At 37.2% G+C, this 18,884-nt stretch overlaps 1 protein-coding gene and 1 long non-coding RNA gene across 2 annotated transcripts; both read right to left on the bottom strand.

Moving 5' to 3' along the window:
* Positions 1–1,605: 1,605 nt before the first annotated feature.
* On the bottom strand, positions 1,606–7,179 carry LOC126826820 (AAC-rich mRNA clone AAC11 protein). The gene is made up of 4 exons (XM_050555923.2): positions 7,024–7,179; positions 6,021–6,200; positions 2,831–3,673; positions 1,606–2,547 (listed from the first exon to the last, which is right to left on the bottom strand). Exons 1-4 carry the CDS (start codon positions 7,066–7,068, stop codon positions 2,398–2,400), a joined length of 1,218 nt encoding a protein of 405 aa, XP_050411880.1. The 5' UTR covers positions 7,069–7,179; the 3' UTR covers positions 1,606–2,397.
* Positions 7,180–13,928: 6,749 nt separating this feature from the next.
* On the bottom strand, positions 13,929–18,384 carry LOC130013512 (uncharacterized). The gene is made up of 4 exons (XR_008788677.1): positions 18,358–18,384; positions 17,824–17,960; positions 17,235–17,406; positions 13,929–14,125 (listed from the first exon to the last, which is right to left on the bottom strand). It is a non-coding gene; the product is annotated as an uncharacterized LOC130013512 (long non-coding RNA).
* Positions 18,385–18,884: the final 500 nt, after the last annotated feature.

Below are 18,884 nucleotides of genomic sequence, written 5' to 3'. Positions count from 1 at the left end.
AAGAGGTCAATATTTACCAAGAAAACTACAGGATAAATTAGGGAGTGATATTTTATATCACGATATTCACGTGGATCAAAATGAGGACCAAAACAATTTAAGAGTATTTGTGTACCTATGGATAATGTGTAACTTGGATAATTAAAAGAGACTAGGTTATTTACTGAAGCGACAAAAAAACATAAAAAAAAGAATCGCGATACATCGATTCAGCGTCATGTTTGTCGCAATACATCGATTCAGCGTCTTGTGGATCGCGATACACCGATTCAACGATATATCGTGCCAGCACTCCCTGCAACAAGTAACAATAACATTGCTATTTGTTGCAGGGCCTATTTTAACGTGCCTACAGGGATGAACGTGCCTTTGGATAAAGCCCAGCTTTGATAAAGAATTACTAAAGATTTACAGACCGGTTTATAATCTTTCTTTTCTGTTGCATCCGAATTTAAAAGACATCTGCATAATAATAACCTCAACGAAGTATTCCAATCTGCATATAGAAAATACTGAAACCGCTTTATTACATGTTGAAAATGACTTACTAAACGAAATGGATAAATTAATTAGGTGTTCGCCTTCGGCTCAAGACTATTGTTTTTATTAAGATTATTATTCTTTTTTTTGCGGGGGGGAGGGGGGGGGGGGTATATCTCAGCAACTGTAAGGGATAGAGGTCTGGGGTTTAATTTTTTTCTGTGAAAGTGTGGCGCAGTTACTGCCTAAAGCTATTTCCAGACTTGTGCGCTTAGCGGAATTGCGTCAAATCTTTAACGTTCACGAAAATTGAAAATATAGCCGGGGACATTGCTGAACAGATGGTAGTTTAAAACTGTCGAATTTAGAAACTTTGTCGTTATCATTTTTTGGGTCAATTGGAAAAAAGAGATCGAGAATTAAAACGGCGTATTTCGTTGCCAAAGATGTATTATTTCACCGTCATCAACCGAATCCAGGCGAAACAGTGGAGTAACTTACATTATGCAAGAGCTAAATCTGCCTATTGCAAGTCTTTATTTAGGCTTCAGATGTTATAAAAATTATCAATTAGACCTTTTATTTACACGACAAGCTCAGAGTCAACTCTGTAGAACCACGGATGGCTTGGATACAGTCTGGATTTAAACAGTCGTTCATCTAAAATTAAATCAATAAATGGCGGACCAAGCTAACGTTTACCGTTAGTCGCTGATGTCACTACCGGAAACTGGTGATGAAAGGCCTGCCAAGCGAGGCTACCATAGCCATTGAGCTTGTTACTTGATAATCGAGAATATGTGGGTGGAGTTATCGTCTGTCAATCAAACGATCGCCAATTCTCATAGACGGTGCAGACACAATTGATGCCATTTCTAGTCCAAACTTCCAACAGTGACAATTCCGTTCAGAACAAAGTAATTTGACTGAAATTTCAACATTTTCTTTTTTTATCATCTATTTTTGAATTATTATAGCAAGAATGGCCAACTCTTTATAAAACTCTAAACTAATGTATCTTTAAACATACATTATGCAAGAGCTAAATCTGATTATTGCAAGCCTTTATTTAGGCTTCAGATGTCATAGAAATTATAAATTAGATCTTTAAGTAGATACCTTAGATAATTTGCGTAAACTCCAATCACGTCTTGTTCTCGAGCTTAACCTCGATTACAAATTGTCGTGAAGAATGCTACAGCTGCTCACCATGACGTTTTGGTGTTGTGAAACCCTCCAGTATTCCCGTGGAGTTCTAGTTATTATTATTATTTTTATTATTATCCGTGCTTTGAAAATCTGAAATCCGTGCTTTGAAAATAATTGAAAAAAATGCTATGTAGCCTTGTGAATCTGGTAAGATTGTATGAGGAAACTTAGCTATCATTATGATCATCGACCACTTTCGATTTATGTTTCAAAAGTCTGGTATTGACGTATTTCCACCACCACCTAAAGCACGAAAATTACACAGCAGAACATTGTCAGGTACAGGTGACAGTGACGGTACGTTTGCCTTTGGATCGACTTCGGATGATTCTTTAGACTGTTATTGATACCGACACACGATTATAAATATGTTAATTCTGATATATTTTGGTAATAAAAGTGTACGCGTGATATCGCAAATCAAATTCTGGTAATTTCCACGGAACCCCAAAATACCGGTCCTGATTTGTAGCGAATATATAGAATGGTGACCGTGCTTTGTGCAAAATGACCCGAATTAAAATTATTTAGAATACCCATAGTCAATAAATATAAAATTTCAACATCTTAAGCGTGAGAATAATAGTTATAACGTGATTTTACAAGTTATATATTCCCATATTTGTAGTGCAGTACATTCGCCATGACTGTAATTGTCGTTTATTTAGACCGAACTTTTGCAGACAATTAAAAGGGTCATATTGTAGATTATTTAGTGAAATGTTTGCTATTTCGAACTGGGTGACTGTGAGGAATCCAGACCTTATCATTTCTCTTCTTTTTTCTCATTTTCTCAAGGATCAACTCTCTGTTAACAGCGTCCACAAAACTGGAATCGGGGTTGATTTTATGTGGGCCCTGTAAAAAGATGTATTACATATATATGCCTATTCATAAACAACAAAACAGGACGCATTCACCCAAACTATAACACGATATATATAACATTAGAATTAAAATAAAGACACTAAGACAGCTGCCAGCACACCTTTCGGTGTGGGGGGGGGGGGTCAGTTAAAATGTATTTTATCATTTCAAGAACTCACCTCTTAAAATACAGACACTAAGACAGCTGCCAGCACACCTTTCGGTGGGGGGGGGGGAGTCAGTAAAAATGTATTTTATCATTTCAAGAACTCACCTCTTCATCGGTGGATCCATCGGTATCATTAATCAAACCAGAGTTAATCAAATCATTCACATCCGCCATGCTAAATGTATCTCTTGTACCAGTGTCTGACGGAGTGGATACGGGAAGTGGCAAATGGCTATCATCCAAACTTCTGGTTACGTAATTATTAGTCTGAACCACTGGTGTGTCATCATTGTTGTTGCCTTTGTCACTGTACAAGTCATTTGGGTTCTTCTCGTTATTTTTTGACTTCGACCGCCCCTTGTCCCTGTGGTTGACGTTGATGACGACTATCTTCGTATCCGATTTAGATTTCCCCTGTTTCTTGTTATTCTTCTCGTTGTCATCCTTGGACATAAAATTATCTTTATGGTTATCATCTTTTGAATCTTTGGCGTTGTTTTTATCCTTGTCCGTGTTCTTGCCGTGGACGACTATAACCCCCGGGGCCGCCCTTGGCTGTGGTTCTACGTTTTGTGGCGGACTTTGTACAACAATGGCTTTTGGTGTAACAGGTGATTTGGGTCTTGGTGATGGGACGTGTTCTTTAAGTCTGGGATCCTCGTCAACGACATATACAGTTGTTGGTTTTTGGTGACTTTCTCTAAGACTTGTAGTTACTAGGTTACGGTTGTTGTTTGATTTGTCTGGATTTCCAAGGAACCAATGGCCATTCTGTTTATCACTTTTGAAGTCCTCTTTGCCAAACTTCTCTACATCTCTTGGATCATATTTTCTAGATTTAGGGCCTTTAATTTCACCTGCATATCCCCCGTGGTGAATAAACCAATTCTTACTGTCGACATCAGGAGCATTCCGCCATATTACGCTTTTCTCGGGATCATTTGTTTTCTAAAATAAATAAAATAACGTTGACAAGGCCGATAAGGTCACCTACATCGATATCCACGTGAAGTCTAAATTCATTGTCGACAAATCCCATGGAACAAATACGATAAACAACAAGTAGGTTGCCATGCAAGATACGCCCAAATTTTGCGATGGATTTTCGGAAAAGGGGGAATAACTCTGAATCACAAGGTCGAATGTATACCAGACCAACCTCATTTGCGATCTTTTGATCCTTTACATATTTTAAGTTCATTCGGAAACGGACACAAATTGTGGACTCTTCGAGCGTCTTCAGCTTTTGCGTAAAAGGCAAGGGGAATAACTCCAGAACGGAAGTTCTGATGCGCACCAAAATGGAACTAATCCAAGATCTATTCAAGTTTCATCTGAATCGAACACAGATTGTGGCCTCTATGGCCTATATCTGCGGGTTATTAACATATATTTTAAGTTTCATGAAAATCGGATAAAAATTGTAACTTATAGGGGGTTCACAAGCTAATTTGTAATACAATCTGGGACAAAAATCCATAAGATACGCTCCGATACGTGCCATTATCGGGAAGATTCGAGATCTTTGCGATATAAGCTTATTTTCTTCAAAATCGGGTATAAATTGTGACCTGTAGAGTGTCAACAACCAAATGTGAACGGACGTCCCGGACCGGGGAGACAACGACCTAATACGTCCATATGGAAATGTGGGCAGTGTAGTTTCTTACTCAGAAGTTTCTAGACCTGAAGTAATATTTTCAAAATGTATGATATATCCTGCGATATTCATTCAGAAGTTTCTAGACCTCAAGTAATGTTTTCAAAATGGTTGATATATCCTGCGATATTCATTCAGAAGTTTCTAGACCTGAAGTAATGTTTTCAAAATGGTTGATATATCCTGCGATATTCATTCAGAAGTTTCTAGACCTGAAGTAATGTTTTCAAAATGGTTGATATATCATGCAATATTGATTCTTTCATCCAAATGTTTATTGAAATTCACATTATAACACAACGAAAAATACTTATCTATGTTTTGACTTTGGTTATGTAATTAAAATGGGTTTATATCTGTACTTCGATTGATTTTTTATTCCACAAAAGAGATAAATTGTTAAACTTTGAAAATTCATAACAAGAAAAAAAACACCAATTAGCGATGTGAACCATCTGCAAAGTCATGCTCGCTCTACACCACATAAAGGGATGAAGTGGAATGAAATGAAATGAAATGGGGTTTAACGTCCAACTGTTCTGCTCATATACTGAGCTAATGAAGACGGGCATACGCCATACAGTGTGCTGTGAAATGGGGTTTAACGTCCTACTGTTCTGCTCATATACTGAGCTAATGAAGACGGGCATACGCCATACAGTGTGCTGTGAGGGAAATTTTGCCCGGGCAGCGATACTATCGCCTGCTCTTATATCGAATTCCAACTGCCAGGGGATCGTTTACGTGCATTCCAATATATACACAGGACCTCGGTTTTTCCTCTCACCCGAAGGACTAGACAGCTGTTCTTGTCAGGCCCTCCGTCCTGTACCACTGACAAGGGGAAACCACGTCGAAAATCCCGATTAACTTTCTCGGCCAATGCAGGGATCGAACACCCGACCTCCAGGCTAGCGAACCAGTGTCTTACCCACTTAGCCACCGTGGTTCCCAGGGATGAAGTGAGAGGCACAGTTCCAAGCAGTACTCCGATGTACATCGATCATTAAATGAAGTGGCTCAAGATTTCATAAAATTAAAGACCACCATATACGCTACGCTAATGAACAGTCTCACCAAGTTTTCATAATTCCTAACGTAAATAGGGGCGTATTCCCGTACTCCTAAATTTACCCCTTGATATGCCCTTTCAGATTTTATAAGTGAGTCATGTAATTTCTAACCGATTATTGGTCTTCACTCATGTTCTTCATAACTTATTGTGTCAATGATGTGGTCAACCTCGAAGTACTTGGGGGGGGGATGGCTGAATGGTTAGCGTGCGCGCGCTGTATCATAAAGTCTGTCATTGAGTCGACTGGCGTGGTTTCGAATCCCCGGTTGTACCTGACAAGGAGTAGGGTCGCCTGTCCAACCTCGTGGGTTTTCTCCGGGTCCTCCGGTTTCCTCCCACTGCTAAAGACCCCTACGCGCAAGCGAATTATTGAAAGGAAATTAAACCATATGTTAGTCCCGAAATGACCTAGTTTGTGTCGAGTGGACGTTAAACCCCATTTCTCTCTCTCTCTCTCGAGAAGTAGTTGACGCTGATAAGTTATGCTATTGGGGATAAACACAAACCATGTTTGCCATCACCTCCCTGTGTGTGGTAGAGTCTACAGATTTCAGAATTACCTCGGGTTTTATTGGTGTGTACATGGTTCCATCCTTTAAGGTATACACTCCTTCCGCCTCATCATAAACCATATCGGCCGAGGGTCTTCTTCGAAACCTTCGTTCACCACAACAAGAAAACAATCCACGACTTTCTTCCTCTTCATACTGGCGATCACCTGCTCTTTTCTGTGTGGCCCCCTAACAAAACAGAACATGTATAATGGTTATCAACTGGATTTTGAAGTTAGCTGTGCATGACAGGCCCGTAGCCAGCGGAGGGGAAGGGGGGAGGGCCTGAAAATATGTTTTGCCCCCCCCCCCCGAAAAAAAATTTGCCGACCATAGCTCTAAAATACCTACTGTAGACTGTTCCGGGTGTGCCCCCCCCCCCCCTAAAAACTTCACTGTCCCTCCGCAGCTAGTAAGCTGGCTACGGGCCTGGTGCATTGTGAAAGGTAAGACGGGTATGACCTGCACTTACTTTTAAAGCATTTCGCTAAAAAGTAGATAATAGTTATCGCAAGGCTTTTAAATGAATGGTAAAATTTCTTCAATCACAATGTAAGCTTCGAATTCTTATTATAAATTAAATGAAATGGGGTTTAACGTCCTAGTATTCTGATTATAGATAGGTGGTGGGGTTGTATGGCCGAATGGTTAGCACGTGCGCGCTGTATCATAAAGCCTGTCATTGAGACAACTGGCGTGGTTTCGAATCCCCGGTTGTACGTGACAAGGAGTAGGGTTGCCTGTCCAACCTCGTGGGTTTTCTCCGGGTCCTCCGGTTTCTCCCCACTGCTAAAGACCCTACGCGCAAACGAATTATTGAAATAAAATTAAACCATTATGTTAGTCCCATTATTGAAATAAAATTAAACCATTATGTTAGTCCCGAAATGACCTAGTTTGTGTCGAGTGGACGTTAAGCCCCCCCCCCCCCCGCTCTCTCTTTCTCTCTCTCTCTCTCTATTATAGATAACAATACAGAAATATGTAATACAAGCGGTAATTAAAACCCTACCTTATGTAAAGGTTGAACTGGTATAAACATTGTACCGTCCGCCATTGTATAAACACCAGAACTTTGATTATACTTCAGTTCACTATCATCAACATATTCTTTCTCTGACAAACCACCTAATCCACCACCGCCATTACCACCAAAACATAGAAAACCTTGACCATTACGTTTACTAGAATATTATAAACATCACACCTTTGTATTCATTATAGCGATTCAAGAGGATTTAATCATAGACCAAATATGTCTAAAGTATATATAATATGCAGTAAAACTAAAACCTCGCCACATTCTATTGTATTTATGAACTTACATTCCTGTTAACGAGAATGATCACAAACTCTTTATCTAACACAGGTGGAAACAATACCAATTCTATTTTTTTAAACAGTCTCTAAAATAAATAGATAATTACTTCTCTCTATTTTCGTTGGCCATGTGATTGTTTTGTTTTGGGTTTTTTTAAAAAAAAATAAAATAAAGAGGATTATTGTATATATTTCAAACAATTACAGATAAAAAAAAACATAGTCGTAATCGTAATTTCTATTAATTTTCTAAATACACAACACAGTGAAACACTTACCAACAACATGTCCAAATAACTAAAGCAGTACATGATAGAACCATTAGTACTATTATAACACCTAACAAAATCATCAACCATTCAGGCCCTAAAATATTAAACACACTTTGATTATATCCGATTGATATATGGCAATTTTCTGGTAATCAAAATCTGCTATTGCATAACACAGGCACATAAACGTATACATCATCTCTTTGGTAACGTCAATTCAAAAAAGCGGTTAATGATAATTTTAAAAAAGAAGTCTATTTAGAATAGCTTAGATATCGTTCACGTTAAAATGATTGAGAAATATCATGTTTTTAGAATATTATATGTTAATTCGAGCATACCCCAAGTTACAACATTATCAGATTGATTAATAACGTCACAAGTCGGGGTTGATTCCCATCCATTAGCAGTATTGCAGCTTATAACTTTACTGCCTACCAACTGAAATCCTGATAAACACTCATATTCAGCTTCAGTACTCGTTGATGAAATCACTTTGCCATTATTGATAACTGGTATTGAGGAACAGCTAGTGGTCATGTTTACAAGGTAACCAGCTTCTGAAATAAAACAAGTTACAAACAAAAACAAGACAATAAATGAATGAAACAAATCCCTTAATGCAGTTTCAAATACGATTTAAAAGACATTTTAAAATTGGTCATGCTGCTTTTGAAATAAAGCTATAGAAATAGTTATGAAAAGTTTTGCTTACAACAAAACATTTTGCTATCAGAGCTTATTTCAACCAAAATCAGAATGATACAAATCACTGATATAGAGATTCCATAAAACTGAACTTACCTATTTGAGCTCTTCACGTTCATTTAAGCGCTTTAATCTGAATTAGTGAAGTCATTTCAGACCAACGCCGTATATTATCATATATTATCTATTATTAGTGTGCAAAACAAATAATTTTGAAATGTTAGGGTATGTTTTAAGACAATGGGTTGAAGATATTAATTGCACCTTGAAAAGATCAGAAAATAAAATGTCCCCTTGATCGAGTGGTATATTATTCAGTACGTGTCTTAACTAAGTTACTCACACAAATATAATCCACACCTATCACCCCCTTTTCTATACAGACACGTTAAATGAGAAGGTGTATTGACATCGTTTACTATTGATTAAATGACCTGTTTTGACAAGGTTATGCCATTACACCGGACCTCTTATAACTATTCATTTATGTACTCACCAAGAGCGGACGTGATCAGATAATAAGTTGTTCCAATAGATTAAGTTAGTTTAAAAATGAAAAAGAAAATGGATCGAACATCATACCTATTCATAATTTTGCGGCCCCCAAATTTCAAATGTCTTATTTCAAAGTATCAGTTCGATCCCTGCATTGGCCGAGAAAGTTCATCCAGATTTTCCGGTGTGACTTCCCTTGGCAGTGATGCAGGATTTGAAGGCCTGACAAGGACAGCTGTCTAGTCGTTCGGATGGGACGAAAAACCTAGGTACACATTGGCGTGCACGTAAAAGATCCCTGGGATCGTAATTGTGACACTTGTCTGTATGACAGACCATATCATGACTACCCACTACGATGTATTACAAGTTCCATAAGAAGCATTGAGTTCAAAATATACTTTAATTTTAATATATCAATTCACTTTTATCTGATAACTGTCTCTAGTACTTTGAAATGAAATGAAATGAAATGAAATGAAATGGGGTTTAACGTCCTACTGTTCTCCTAACCTGGGCTAATGAAGACGGGCATACACCATACAGTGTGCTATGAGGGAAATTTTGCCCGGACAGCGGCAATACAGCCTACTCTTATATCGAATTCCAACTGTCAATGGATCTTTTACGTGTACGCCAATGTACGCCAGGCCCTCCGTCCTGCATCACTGATAAGAGGGAACCACGCCGGAAAATCTGGATGAACTTTCTCGGCCAATGCAGGGATCGAACACCCGACCTCCAGGCTAGCGAACCAGCGTCTTACCCACTTAGCCACATGATCCTCCGCGAATATACCAGTGCGCTAGTTACCGCTATGCACACATCTTGTCAAAACAATAAACAGTGATAATTTGGCTCAGAATGAAGTAATTTGGCTGAAATTTTCAATATTTTCTTTTTTTTATCATCTATTTTTGAATTATCATAGCATGAATGACCAACTCTTTATTAAACTCTTAACTAATGTATCTTTAATTTTTAGAAACAAACCCCGCAGTGCTTAAAAAATTATTCACAGAAAAATCCATATGGAAACCACCCAAAAAGTCATTATCACCAGCCATCCTAAAAACATTCGACGAAATGAACTCAGAAATATCATCCCTCCAACCACAATAACAAAAACCAAATCTCAACCGAGCAACAAAAACAGCATTAAACACCCTAAAAAAGACAAAAACATAATAATCAAGAAAAGTCATAAAGGCTCGCGTTGACGCACAGACTATATCTCGGAGGCAGAAAATCGGTTAAGTAACACTAAACATTGCACGAAATTAGACCAACTCATCTTTAAAGACGCTACAACCTTCATAAACAACATCTTATGACTTAGAAGACAAAATAATATAATTATTTTTATCCGCTAAATCTGACTACACCTGTTGAATAAACCGCAAATGTAAGTCATAACAGCATAGATTTCTGTGGAAGCCTATAACTACCAAAATGATAGGTCGCTAATAGCGCGTGGGTTTATTTCCTAATTTCTACTTTTCGAGTTGCATTATGGCTTGGTATGCGTGTTGGCGCCATCTTACTAACATCAATAAATACAAAAATATGACAAAGTCGAAAGTCGACAAGACGGTACACAAGCCAAAATGAGAGTCGAAAATAAGAAATTAGGAAATGTTGTTAGTTAGTTGTATTTTACGTCCGCTTCCACCGAGGTGATATCGCAGAGAATAAAAAAATTAGGAAAAAACGAGGGGCGCTATTATCGCGGTGTAATACTTCTTAATTTCCTATTTTTGAGTCGATTTTGGCTTGTATAGCGTGCTGTCGCCTCACATTTTGTCGTAGTTTTCGACTTTCGTGTTTTGAAGGGGCGAAAAGTAGAAATAACGAATGGTAGTTATAGGCTTGTATAGGCTTCGTTTGAACTTTGGGGTTTATTGATTATACAGTATAGTATATTGTTTAATATCAATCAGTTCAATTTAAAACTGTTAACAAATATAAAAATAAAATTACATAAAAATATACAAAGAGAAAAAGAACTTACTTATAATATAGACGGGTCGTTCCTCCATTATATATTATATCGGGAGGCACATTTCGGAGTGGTATCCTTTGTCAATTTAAATAAATTTACAAAAATTGAAAATAAATTTACAAAAATTGAAAATAAATTTACAAAAATTGAAAATAAATTTACAAAAATTGAAAATAAATTTACAAAAATTGAAAATAAATTTACAAAAATTGAAAATAAATTTACAAAAATTGAAAAATCCAAAAAATCGGGCACAAACATCAGAGAATGGTGAACATTAAAGTTGTTTTTTTTTTGCCTAGCATGTTGTAAATTTATATTGTTGCGTAATTGTGTTATTAGTTAAAAATAAACAACCATCACAGCTTTGTAGAAAATAAGTTTTAGTCAATGATTGATTCATTCTGAAAATTCGGGTGATGAAGAAACTTTTCTGGCAAATAGCCTCAGCTCCCCCCCCCCCCCCAACCCAACAGGGATTGTCTAACTGTAACGTATACTTTTTTTATGTTACATGTAGATAACGTTAAATTTAATCTATATAATTTACCTTGTTTCTATAAATTGCTGATCAAGCTCATTTATTCAAACATGGCGTTAAGTGGTGAGTATCGTTTTCGAACAAGATGTTGACCTATCCATAATTCATCGTAAAATCTAGGGGTAATGAACACCCAGTCGTGTAAACGGTTAATGACCACCCAGTTGTGTAAATTGGTAAAGGTATGTGGGCGTATAAAAAGGCTTACGAGGAAAATGGTTTTCTGATAATCAAGTAAGTGGACATATGTGTATCACAGCCCGTATATTCCATGGTTTCTTTTTTAAATTCATGTTTCAAACCTGATGGGATTGTTCGTGGAACTGCAACTTGTCAGGGTATCTATTATTGTACTCCAAAGCGTTATACCGTCATACTGGATATGCTGTAACGAATTGATCGCTTCGGTCTGTCTATACCCTTTATTTCAAACCAGCATGTTTCCCGAATGAAACTTTGTAAATTTTAATCTCATATTTCCGATTGTAGATCCATTATTTTCTGGGAGGCGAGGTCTATCATTACTGTAATCTTTGTGTTTAGGTACCTGGGCCCTGTTTCCCAAAAACTTAAATCTCCTTAAAATCGTCTTAAACTAAAATTCCATCCTAACTGAAGATAGATACGTTTCACAAAACGATTTTAAGCATTTTAGATAAAATCCACTAAAATAATATTGTAAGTTAAAATTGTATCTTAACTTAAAATAGTGGCGTTTCACAAAACTATTTTAGGGACAATATTAGCAAAATCAATTTTAACTTAGGACAGCCGTCACCCTCTCCTAACTTAAAATCACGACATTAAACAAAAATTGATTAGAGCTATGTGAGATCTATTGCGACATATAGATATATTTGGAATAATGATAATATTGCCAGTGACCCGGGTTATATAATTTAAACATACTATCATTCACAAAAATAATTTTCATTCAATTTCTTTTCATTGTATGGGAAGTATAGCTGCGGTCCATCCGTTTATTTTATTGTAAGGCAATATAAGCAATTAGATGACGCCCCAAATTAAAACCACAAGAACAAAAAACTCTCAAAACCCCATTAAACAAAACTCTTTGTTACTATTTTATATATTACCATATGAGAGAGAGAGAGAGAGAGGGAGAGAGAGGGGGGGGGGGGCATCCACTAGACACAAACTAGGTCATTTCGGGGAATAACACAAACTTCAATTTTATTTGATTAATTCGCTTGCGCGTAGGGGTCTTTAGTAGTGGGAGTTTGGACGGGCGACCTTACTTCTGTCACGTACAGCCGGGGAATTGAAATCCCGCTATATGCAAAGTATTTATGGTTTTGGGGTTATGATGATATATATAGGAGCCAAGGGTATTTCATGTTGGGAAAAACTCATTTTAATTTAGTAAGATAGATAGGCATTATCCAATAAGGAGTGTGGCATTTTCAAAGTATTATTGAAAGGGTCCCTGGGACTGACATTACAGAGAGAGAGAGAAATGGGATTTAACGTCCACTAGACACAAACTAGGTCATTTCGGGACTAACATGTGGATTTTAATTTTTTATTTCAACAATTCGCTTGGCGTAGGGGTCTTTAGCAGTGGGAGGAAACCGGAGGGCCCGGAGAAAACCCACGAGGTTGGACAGGCGACCCTACTCCTTGCCACGTACAACCGGGGATTCGAAACCACGCCAGTTGACTCAATGACAGGCCGTATGATACAGCACGCACGTGCTAACCATTCAGCCATCCAACCCCTCACCTGACATTACAAATCTAGACATGTAGTTTAAAAGTTGTTAAATACTTTTAAAATTCGACAATACTTTAGTCTAGATTAATCGTCAGAAATATCGCATGTTTGTGACAATTCTCAATAGTTTCTGTTATCCAAAATACCATAAAACCACGAAATTCAAGCGATTTAGTTTATCGATACGCATTATTTCCATTGAAGCCTGTGAGTAAATCAAATGTCAAGGTCACGAAAGCGACATGTAAGTTCAAGGCCAACCAACTGATACATTTCAAAACGAATAATAAGCAAAAAAACTTATTTATTTCATCTTTCTACTACTATCTGACCATGTGCAGACATTGTTACAACGTATGAAACTCTCCTCGTTGGTATCGTAACGGTTAGTTCAACCTGGCAACAGTTTTCCATTCCGAAGCGTTTATGCTTAAACCCTAAGTTCCCTCGCCGAAATTGTGCAGTGCGCGGGCGCAAGCAATTTTAACTAAAATCTATTAAAATTGCATTTTAAGTTAAATCGACCTCATGAAAAGCATAAAATTTAAAATTTCATTTTGATTTTAGTTAAAATCTATTTTAGTTTAAGTTTTTGTGAAACATGGCCTGTACTTATAACTACGTGTAGAACTGTCATGTTTGAATCTAAATCCCAACCATCGGACAGGGGTGGGGGTCAATCCCGGTTCCAACTAAGAAGTGTAAAACCTGTGTAATCCTTACAAAAAGTACAAGATATCGTAAAGAAATCATCTTTTATTAAATTCTGAAACTAATTATTTCATATCCTGGGTCCCATATTGAGTAACTGATACGCCTATTGCTTAAAAACATACGTATTTATAATTATTCCATCGTTATCCACCTCTTCTGGGTATCTGGTTGAAAACGCGTCTCGCAGTTCTTCATAAAGTAATTCACAAATCTGAGATTTGTCATCCTCGCTCCGCTCACCATCCAGTGCTCCATAAAAGGTATTATATGTTGGTACTCTATGTAAATTTACTAAATCCTGAGCAAATGTTTCTCTATCATCTACACCTGTGGATTAAAAACAACACAATAAAACAATCAACGCAACTGTTTGTTACCAGGTTGAGTTGGTTGTATCAGGAAGACAATCCAAACAGAAACCTCCATTACCTACAAGGTACATTTTTTATATATTTAAACTTAAAGGTGAACGACATTCTTCTTATTAAAATGTATTCTTTAAATAGTAATTTGGACGATTTTATGGCTCTGGTTGTCTTCCTTTGAACAAATCGGAACAACCACCACCCAAGCAAACTTTGTAACAAATGTGGCTGAAATCAACTAAGCAATCTCGGAGCAAAAGTGGTCAAGCATAGTCGTTTCAACCAATCTAATAAGCACCACACAAGCAACATACCTACCATATTTATTTCAAATTCACCGGGTGGTCCTAGAAAACATTCCTAATTAAAAGGAAATTCATTTTTTTACCAACCAGCGAAAATCTCCAATGCGCTAATTTCCCTGTAAATCTACTGATCTGTAACGCCACCCGCAGTTCTAGTTATTTACTGGTGTTAGCCATTTTCCTAAATGTAAAAGATAAAGGCCTGGACTGGTTTTCTATAGAATTCTTTAGAACATTCTAGAGAGTTGGGAGGGGGGGCTATCCCATTTCCTATAGGATGAAATTCTATATATATTCTACAGAATTTTGAGAGTCTGTAGGAAAAAGCGGTCGCAAATATTCTACAGTTTCTGTAGTGCAAATTATATAGTTTTTCCCATAGATTTCAGGTAAAATTTTAATAGGAAAATACTATATATGCCTATTTGTACACGTGCCCCAGGTTTTTCATCCCATTCGAATTGTTCTACACCCACTAATGGAGACGGTCATATGAGGGAAATTTTGCCCGGACATTGGCACTACAGTGTACTCCTATATTGAATTCCAACTGCCAAGCGGTTTTTTACGTGTACGCCAATGTGTGCACGGGACCCCGGTTGTTCGTCCCATCCGAACGACTATACGTTGTCGATTGCCAGATCCTTTGTCCTGAACCACTGACAAGGGGGAACCACGCCGGAAAATCCCGCTGAACTTTCTCGGCCACCACCGGGATCGACACGGGACCCCCAGGTTAGTGATCCAAAGTCTTTCTTGCTCTGGGTCACGAGTCGAGAGGACGAAATTGTATATTTTCAGTGTTCCGCGACCTTTCGTTCCAGAGTTATCCCGTTTTACCTGAAAACCTTGTTCACACGTCCCAGAGTTATTCAATGAAGCATTGGGGTCATGAGAGGTAGAATACTATCGATATTCAGTGACCCGCGACGTTCTGTTCAGAAGTCAGTCGATATTCTATTCACCGCCCCGCAACCTTCCGATTTGAAGACTTAGTATAGCTCAGTGAAAAACATCAGTACAGAATCAACACCTTTTAAACAATATCGTTACGTAAACTTTCTCCGCCAAAATAATAGCTGATGCACAGTCTTGTTTGTTAGCTGATTCTTTCATTTATTGGCAGCCAATGGAGTGGTTTCAGAACAGGAGTAATATGAGAGTATTTTGATGATCTGGTAAGAATTCAAGCTGCGGTATTTTGTACAAGTTGATTTTTTTTAAATATTGGCACTAGATGTTTCTACTAACAGGCTGTTACAGTAGTCAATCCTTGAGAATACCAAAGAACATACAAGTGTAGCAGCTGCTTCCTGGCTAATAAAATGTCTTATATGGCCAATGTTCCTGGACCGAAGATAACATTTTCGACAAATGTCACTAATGTGACTGTCCATGCTCAAATTGGACCCTAAGAGGACACTTTTGAACCTGTATTTTTCAGATGTGTATTTGAACCACATAAAATACATTCTGATTTAATTTTAATTTAATTTCAACATATCTCTTGTCATCTTATCTTTAATGTCATGTATACACAATTTGACGTCAGAATAATTAGGCGATGAACAGTTTTTGGTCAGCTGTGTATCATCTGCACTAGAATGTCGTCCTAGAAACCATGATTATCGATTAGTGTTCCTAAATTCTTAGTATACATTACAGAAAGGACAGGTCCAAGGACTGATCCTTGTGGAACTCCCGAATTATCTGTAACGACCCTACACAGGGTTGCTAGAAGGCGGTTGCATGGGGCATTATCAGACCTAATAATCCAGGCAATGAATGATTTTATTGGAAAAATGATGACAAAAATGAAGTCATTTTCTTCATGTTCGACCATCAAATTTAATATGAAAGAAATCCGTGCCAGTCATTTTGTCAAAACCAAATATTAGTATTAATAGTTCTCAACTTCCATTATTAATAGAATTGTCCTCAGCATCATAGCATCATGAAATTTTGAAATTTATATGTTTTAGCATATAGCAAAAACTACGTCTCAAAAAAAATTCCTCATTTTGTCAAAACCAAATATTAGTATTAATAGTTCTCAACTTCCATTATTAATAGAATTGTCCTCAGCATCATAGCATCATGAAATTTTAAAATTTATATGTTTTAGCATATAGCAAAAACTACGTCTCAAAAAAAATTCCTCATAGCCTCATTTTGTTTCGAAAAAATTTAATAGTCATATATATTGAAGTAGTAGACAAGATCATTCATAAAAAAAATTAAAAAAATAAATAGGCAGTTTATGGGAAATATTTTGAATTTAGGGAATTTTATTTTTTAAAAAATGACGTTTTTTAAACTCTAAAATGGCCGTAGCTGGTTCTTCGTAACTACGAGGCTGGTGAACCTCATATTTCATGTGGGGCATACGGGGTACCCAATGACCAATTCTGCAAAGTTTGGTCAAAATCGCCGGACACCGCTTGTGTCGTTTTTTTTTTAAAAATTTTGCATGATTCTCTCGCGAACTCATTCTTAATATGCTTGAAATTGGGCAGTAATTCCTCGAATTTTAAATAGAGTTTTGATCAAATCAATGATTGTCTACGAGAGGGGAATTAACAACTTTCAAATCTAAAACCTAGTCGATAACTGAGTTGTTTTATAAAATTACTTTAATGGATAGCTGCAAATGACTACCTAAAAACTTCGCCACTGCCTTTGTATGTGCCACTAACCTAATACATGTCTTATTCCCAAGACGGACTTAATTACGATTTCTAAACGGGAAGGGCGGAATATATTTACCTAACTCTAGTCTCTCCTTCCATTCTGTTTTTAAGTAGCACGGAGAGATATCCAGTTTGACTTTGTGAAGCTGCAATCCCAAATTCTGTAATTCGTTTGAGGCCCGGAATGGTTCTTCTAGCTCCCGTGTGTTTCTAAAGACGACAGCAAGTGTTCCTCTTACAAACTCGGCCTATGAAAACAACAAACATGACATATACTTCAAAATGTTTCTGAGAGCAGATTACAACTAGGAAATGGTTGGCTATGAAAACAACAAACATGACATATACTTCAAAATGTTTCTGAGAGCAGATTACAACTAGGAAATGGTTGGCTGAGAGAGAGAGAGAAGGGGGGGGGGGCGTGTACAGTAAAAGTTGAAATATGAATAGACCGAAATGCCACTTCGGGCAAAAATTGCCTTCATAGCGTACTGCATGTCGTATGACAATCTCCATTATACCGGTTGGTACAAAACAGTAGGATGTTAAACACTATTTCATTTCGTCTTTAGCAGTAGAAGGAAACTGGTCTATCCGGGGAAAACCTATCTTTGGCTGGCGTACGATCTTGGTTTCCATGTTGTATCTATATTACAATTATTTACCTGTGTAATAATACCACGAGAATAAAAGCTTTTCCAAAGTTTATCAATCTGAGTGAGTAGATCCTGAAAGGACATCTTGGTTGGTTTCTCTAGTGTGGCCTCATCTTCCCCAAAAGTTGAAAATATACCCCATCCACCTAAAATAGATTCCTATAATTCAGTCGTTATGACCCCAGCGAGGTCTTTGTAGCGTGGTGCGACCACGGTAGAAACGTGGAGAACGTAATAGGCTACGACCTCACTATGAGAGTATGGAACATTCACTCTACCGGCTGTCACCGGCTATTGTTTGAACTTCGTGACGTTAAACTTGATTGATTTAAACATATTTTATTACTTAAGTAACCAAAGTTACTAAAACTTACAAATGAGTCCTCTCCAATACAACATAATTGTAGTAGGTAATCAGTGAAACAAAGTCAATGAATGTACATATCAGATACTAATGAACAATAAATTAACAAAACAAACATATTTACACAAGTTCAGTGTATTTAAAATATGGACTAGGGAGAATACCTCGGGATTACATACCTTACAACATGTATTTCTGTACTTGCTTAACTGATCAAATAATATACTCCTTTGCTCATTATACAAAGGACAGTTTTGGAAGTAATGTGGTGTATCTTCCGTTTCATGGCCACCGTGACATTTTCGATCATTTACAAGGATAGTTTTAAAAAGATTTGATTTTAATCTGGATTAGTAAGGAAGCATATTATTAACCTGGTTTTAGTTCTTTTGTTCTGTTTTTGAGAAAAGTCATCCAATCATAATACGCCAGTTCCTTAATGGCATCTTTTTCTTCTTCACACTTTGAAAAATTACGATACACGCTATCAGAGAGTTGCACCGATCTAAAATAAAAACATAAAAACAATTCTCTCTCAATTCTGTAAAGACAATACATTAAAAATAAAACCGAGTTGTCTAGTCGTTCGGATGGCACTGTGTGGGTAAAATTTCCCTCGTGGCACTCTGCATGGCGTAATTCCGTCTTCAGTAGTCCAGTCGGTGAAGAAAAGTATGACATTAAACATCAGTTATTTTGTTTAAAA

Source organism: Patella vulgata, chromosome 7 (assembly GCF_932274485.2).
Source record: "Patella vulgata chromosome 7, xgPatVulg1.2, whole genome shotgun sequence".
Lineage (NCBI taxonomy): Eukaryota > Metazoa > Mollusca > Gastropoda > Patellidae > Patella > Patella vulgata.
Note: the sequence above shows the minus strand (reverse complement) of the source record. Positions and strands in the feature narration are given on the sequence as shown.